The 6,805-nt window shown below is 38.4% G+C and overlaps 2 protein-coding genes across 2 annotated transcripts; both read left to right on the top strand.

The window, feature by feature from the left end:
- Positions 1 to 659: 659 nt before the first annotated feature.
- Positions 660 to 1,610, top strand: LOC118077870 (olfactory receptor 6M1-like). Its single transcript, XM_035101598.2, has one exon. It carries the CDS (start codon positions 660 to 662, stop codon positions 1,608 to 1,610), a length of 951 nt encoding a protein of 316 aa, XP_034957489.2.
- Positions 1,611 to 4,280: 2,670 nt separating this feature from the next.
- On the top strand, positions 4,281 to 5,234 carry LOC118077869 (olfactory receptor 6M1-like). Its single transcript, XM_035101597.2, has one exon. The coding sequence runs from the start codon at positions 4,281 to 4,283 to the stop codon at positions 5,232 to 5,234; it is 954 nt and encodes a 317-aa protein (XP_034957488.1).
- The last annotated feature ends 1,571 nt before the right edge of the window (positions 5,235 to 6,805 follow it).

Raw genomic sequence — 6,805 nt, 5'->3', positions numbered from 1 at the left:
CATCATCCCAGTGCAATGTTTTCCAAATCACATGCCCAGCTACTAGTCATTAATTAAGCAGCAATTAAAAGTAGATCAATGAAGCAATTGTATGCTTGCATGAACAAGGTATTGATGACTATTAACTGAATTTACACACTAACTATAATATCTGGAAGTTTGGTGATTAGTATTGGACTTAGACAAGGGAGATCTGCATTTAAATTTCTGTTCAGCCACAAAGCATATTGGGTGGCATTGAAGCAAGTAACCATTTTACAGCCTAATCTATGTCTAAAGGTGACAGTGAAGATAAAAGGGGGGGTGTTCATCACCTTGATGTCTTTGGAAAAAAATCAAAGTATACATTTAATAATAGGATCATTCTGTGACATTATGTCTCTTATGAGTGACTCAAGACATTCCTAAATGTTATAAGCAACTGAGGAATATACTTCTGGGAACCAAGCATAAGATAAAGTAGGGATGGGGAACAACTAGCCCCCCAGTTGTTTGGCTACAGTTCCCATTATCCCTGACTATTGGTTATGATGGGCATGGCTATTGGATGTTAGAGTGAAACAGTCTGGAGGCATCTGAGATGTAGCACTGTGGTTCTGATACCATTTGTAACAAGATGCTTTCTCTTTATCTAGATGGAGAGATAAATATGATGAAACATGGAAAGGAAGAATGCAACACATGTAACTGAGTTCATCCTAACTGGTTTTCCAAATCCTTGGGAGATAGAGATCCTCCTCTTCCTGATATTCTTCATCATTCTGATGGCAACAATGATTGGGAACACCATAATCATAACTCTTATCATAATTGATTACCGCCTACATTCCCCCATGTATTTCTTCCTCTGCAACTTGTCTATCATTGAAATTTTTTCAGCTCTGACAGTGGTGCCCAAAATGATGCAGAACTTCCTACTGGAAAGGAAATCCATCTCTTTCTATGGGTGCTTGGGTCAGTCATATTTCTATTTCTTGTTTGGCACCTCTGAATATGTTCTACTGGCTATGATGTCCTATGACCGATATGCTGCTATATGCTACCCACTTCGCTACAGCACAATCATGAGTGGGAAGGTTTGTATCAATCTTGTTGTAGGTTCTTGGATGAGTGGATTCTTCTCCATACTTGTTCCCACGGTGATGAAGTTGGGCTTGCCTTACTGTGGCCCAAATGTGATCGATCACTTTTTCTGTGACAGTGCTCCTTTGCTCCACTTGGCCTGCGCTGACATCAGCCTTGTGGAGTTTATTGACTTCCTTGTCTCACTTCCCATTCTTCTGGGTTCTCTTTTACTGACACTCATCTCTTACTTTTACATTATAAGCACCATTCTCAGGATTCCTTCTGCCACAGGAAGGCAGAAGGCATTCTCAACTTGTGCCTCCCATTTCACCGTGGTTACAATTGGCTATGGCACCTCTGTCTTCATTTATGTTAGGCCTTCCCAAGCTAATTCTATGAGCTTCAACAAAATTGCCTCTCTGGTCACGACTGCAGTGACACCCTTACTCAACCCCATTATATTTACATTTAGAAACCAGAAAGTCCAGGAAGTTTTTAGGGACTCGGTTAACAAGTACATAAAGAAAAGAAAAGGAGGAGATTGAAAAGGGCTGTAAATTTACATTTATTCCACCCACACCCCTTAATTTTCTTCAAGGTGATAATTGTAGGATACAGGGTTCTCACTTTAAACCCACCCCCACCCCCGGTAGCCTTTGTAGTATAGTTTAGGTTGAGAAATAGTAAATGGCCTGAGGCTGCCCAATGTGCTTTATGACTGATCATGGATTTTACCCAAGTTTCTTCATCACAGCATCCTAGACTTTACAACAAACAAAACATATTTCAAATTATTAAAAATGTTCTAAATTATGCCTATATTCTCTCAAATTTGTTTTTAGATGTTCTGTGGAATCTGTAATAATGGAACCATCCAACAAAAAGATGATATGCCATTATTTGTAAAGCATCTCTTGTATTTTTGTTTAAAAATTAAGGGTAGAAATGTTGAAGACAATATATTTTTAGCCACAATAAATCAATTAATAAATTCTTGGTTGGATCTTATTGTGTTAGCACCCATGGAAATATGAGAAGTACTGTACTTTAAATACAGTATATTAATTTTAAAAACTCCAAGAGAGGAAAAAGACAAGAAAAAATGTGGTGGGATTGCAATGTTAAACCCAAGTCAAAATTAAATGAATATTTTAGGACTAAGGTTGCTTCCAGATGACCTGTTTATTGTAGGGTTGTGCACTGGGTTCATCCAAAGCCCAAATCCTGAACTGAAATCAGCTGATTCAGAACCAACTGATTCAGCATGTAGCCTTTGGAAAGGTGCTCAGAAGATAATGTGGCCCTCATGCTGAAAAATGTCCCCTATCCCTGCTATGCACATTCCTATGGGCTTATCTCTAAGTAGACATACGTAGGACTATGCTGTTAAAATCCTATTGATTTTAGTGGAACATGTTGCACATCAGAACTTAGTGTATTTCATAACATTTTATTTAGTCCCTGTGGTGATTCTGACAGTCTCATGAGAATCATTTCATGAACAAATTTTATTTAATCAGCTGGAAGGGTATAGTTGTTAAAGGATCATTTGGTGAGCTGTAGTAGCTGAGTGAACTCAAGAGAATGTTTAGCACTATCAGAAATTACTCTTAGAAAGAATATGAAACCTTTGTAGGACAGTTATCATATGTGCACCAGGGAGGTCATATGAACAAGCTATTTTCTATTGACCGAATAAGCTATTAAAACAGCTTATTCTGGAGTACCTCTGAAGTGTGTGAGGTTCCAAGAAGATCAGATCCAATTCTACAACACCAATGGCAGGAACACAAATGAATATTCGTCTGATCTCTCTGTGCCCCCCAACACCTGTGGAATGTATCGCCTGGAAATGCAGCTGAAGATTTGGTTTAATGGTAAAGGAGCACCTGCGAAGCACAAAGCATGATTTATGTGAGTCACAAAATGCTTTATAACAATTAAAATCTTCTCTGATATCATGTCAGTTACAAATACATTTATTTTTTAAATATTTTTTAGCAAAGTGGGTTGGCTGTTCAGTGTTCAGGTTTTTTTTTTTTAATCTGAATAGAAAATTTTGGAATCTGCTAGCAGGAAGACCCCCATGTAGCCTCCATACAGCAGGATAAAGTAACATAATGCAGGGATGAAGATAAGGGCAGCATTGATAAAGGATATGGATAGATAAGGACAGCAATGAATGTCTCAAAGGTCTTGTTCTTGTTCTTCTTTCTTGTTCTTGTTCTCCTCTTCCTCCTCCTCCTCCTCCACCACCTCCTCCTCCTCCTCTCCCTTTGGCTATCACTTGTAGCCAAGTAAGATTGTCTTCTATGAACACAGTCTTAACAGTGAGTCTGTAAGTGACTGTGGAGGCCAATTCCACACATCCTTCCACAATGGGGACATAGGTCTCAAAGGTAAAACAAGGCTAGCAGAAGGAGAGCCTTTGGGCTCCACTACAGGTAGCAAAATCTTATCAACTCGCAGTGACTGATTCAGTAACTTGCATATTCTTACAAAAAAACAAAACAAAAACAAAACAAACCCCACCACGAACCTTTACACTGGATCACAGCGTCTCTCCAGTGTTTCAGGCAGGTGCAAGATTCTAGGGATTGCATCTAGGACCTAATGCATGCAAAACATTTGCTCTGCCACTGAGCTGTACCCCTACCCTCATAGTTCAATATAACACTGTTTTCCATGCAGGCAATTTTATGCTTCTCAGCTGTTCATCTGCCTTTCCCTTTCTCGTTATTCAACTCACCTTCTGTTTCTCCATTTGCCTCGCCTTACTGCTCTATTTTTTCCCCTCTTGGAAGAAAAAGGAACCAATAGATTACACACACAAACACACACACACACACAGAGAGAGAAACATACATATTCATTTTGCTTTCCAAGAATATTAATTTTAAATATGATTCTTTAACAACAAACATGAACATGAACATATGATTATGTTGTGTTTCCTTGAGTGTGTCCTGTCAGCAGGCCTACCTCTCTTTGTCTTTTTTAAATCACTTGATATATTTCTATGTGCCAGAAAAAAATTAGTTGCAAGTTGTCATTTTATCTTACTATATGATATTGTATTTCATTCCATGATATTGTATTTTATTTGTATTTTTGTATCATTTTACTTTTGTGAGGCCTTATATCAATGTAGTCAATGAATAATTCCCCCTTCCACCCATCAATTCTACTTCTTTCTTTCAGGAACCCTTGAAACCATGACAGATAATCAAACTGTTATTACAGACTTCATCTTCCTTAACTTTCCAGAACTGCATCGGCTGGAACATCTCATGGGAGTCATCCTCCTTGCATGCTACCTGCTCACCTTATCTGGAAACATCATGATCATCATGATCATCACTCATGATCACCACCTACACACACCCATGTACTTCTTCTTATGGAATCTTTCCTGCTTAGAGATTCTAATTACAACCACTGTAGTGCCAAAGGTGCTGGCTAGCCTTTTGCTGGGCTTCACAACAATTTCATACCCAGCTTGCCTTTCTCAGTGCTATTTCTTCTTTTTCTTGGGAAGCAGTGACTTTGTCCTATTAGCAGTCATGTCATATGACCGCTATGTGGCCATTTGCAACCCACTGCGCTACACATCAATTATGAGTACTCAGCTCTGTCCATGGCTAGTCCTCGGATCTTGCACTGTTGCCTTTTTGGCTACCATCCTTCCCACCATCCTGGTTATAAATCTACCTTTCTGTAACAACAATCATATTGATCACTTTTTTTGTGACAGTGTGGCCTTGATGAAGTTGGCTTGTGCTGACACTAGTCTTGTGGAGCTACTGAGTTTCTTCTCATCCTCAGTCACCGTGATGGGATCCTTTATTTTCACAGTGGTGTCCTACATTTACATAATAAAAACCATTCTCAGGATTCCGTCTGTCTCTGGGCGCCACAAGGCATTCTCCACCTGTTCCTCCCATTTTATTATTGTCAGTCTTGGCTATGGCAGCTGCATCTTCATGTATGTACGGCCCTCAGGCAGCAACCCATCAATTAATAAGATGGTATCTTTGATAAATACAGTGCTGACACCCCTGATGAGTCCATTCATCTTCAGTCTGAGAAATCAGCAGGTGAAAGCTGCCCTCAAGTCACTTTTTATTAAGCATGCAGTCTACTCAAATAATAACCCAAAGTTGGGATAATGGTTTTCAACTAGAAAACATGAGGATGAAATTAAATGAAAGGAAAATAAGTTTCCTTTCAATTGTCTGTTGTTCTTAGATAATCCACAAGATTTCAACTTTTCAGGTATAGTTTATATTAATTAGGGGGTCATGTGTAACTTATTCACTTGGGGGGGGGAGATCTTCTTGCACTACACAATTTAGACTACTGGAAAGTTCAGATTAGATTACAGATATTGCATGGCTCTCTATTTTTTATTATTATTAAAATGCATGTATTGTACTGTATTGTTTTTACCTTTCTAATGTTGTAAATCACTTTGATATGTTTTGTGATTTAGCTGTATATAAATGCTTTTATAAATAAAATAAATAAATATTAGAACTCTGTGGTCAATAGTTAGCACTATTTATTGTTTGGTATATCTTCTAGTCCTTTATTGTGATACAATATTCACCAAATATTTTGAAATGCCAATATATGAAATTCAAAAATTCTGAGGTAGACTTCATTACATAGTTGTTTTTGGTAACTTGGTACTAGAACTCAGCTTATTTCAGTTTGTTCCAGCTGTTTACATGGAAGAGCATCTGGAGAGAAAAATAAGGTATGAATTTTAAATCCACTGGTAGTTTTATTTATATAGGCACGAACTGTTGTTGTTTAATGACTTGATTCCAACTTCTGAACTCTCCTTTTGTGGCACATTGGGCCCAGTGTATGGGGGAAATGGAGCTGATGCAGAATGACATGGTGGGTAGCATTCTTGATGGGTTTCTCAGACAACAGTTAGGCAGTGAACTGAGTCTCAGGAGGTAATTGTGATGTTCCCAGGAATCAACACTTGCAGAAATTCCCAGCAAAAACCATGCCAACCATCACCCAGTAGTGAATGCTTGTTGTAAGCCAGGCATGTCCAAAATCCATTTCGGGGGCCTAATCTGTTGGTTTAATCCAGCCCCTGTGGCAGTTTATTTCCTGGGGTTAAATCCTAAAAAAAAAAAAAAACCACAACCCTAAGAAAGTTCAACAACTTCAACTTTGGTTGGCTTTTTGGTCGGCCCTCACGGCCCTTCACTTCATCAAATCTGGCCCTCTTTGAAAAAAGTTTGGACACCACTGTAAATGCAGATGGAATGGAGATCATGGTGGGTTGTTGTTGTTGTTGTTGTTGTTGTTGTTGTTTAAATGAACATGCAAACTACAAAAATAAATGCAAAATAAATATCTGCTCCAAAGCAGGATGAGGTTGGGGATCCCTGTCTGTACTTCTTAATTAGTTTGTATAGTACTAGAGAGTACTATATGGCATGCTATAGGTGTGTGAAACTGTGTATGTGCACCCAAGAACGGAAAGGGTACACAGCTTTGCTAGTTATATTATGGACTGATTTAGACAAAGAGTGCCCACAATGACAATGAAATCAAATCTCTCTCCATTAGCATGTTGGCTTTCTTCAGTGGTTAATATAAATTATCATAGATTAACAATGGCAGAATATAAATGCTTTAAGCAAATGAACAAATGCTTCTGATCACTTCAGGGACATCTATGGATTGCTGCTGTGAGTCATTAACATTACCAATA

This window comes from Zootoca vivipara, chromosome 13 (genome assembly GCF_963506605.1).
Source record: "Zootoca vivipara chromosome 13, rZooViv1.1, whole genome shotgun sequence".
In the NCBI taxonomy this organism is placed as follows: Eukaryota; Metazoa; Chordata; class Lepidosauria; order Squamata; family Lacertidae; genus Zootoca; species Zootoca vivipara.
This window is presented reverse-complemented; position numbering and strand designations above follow the sequence as displayed.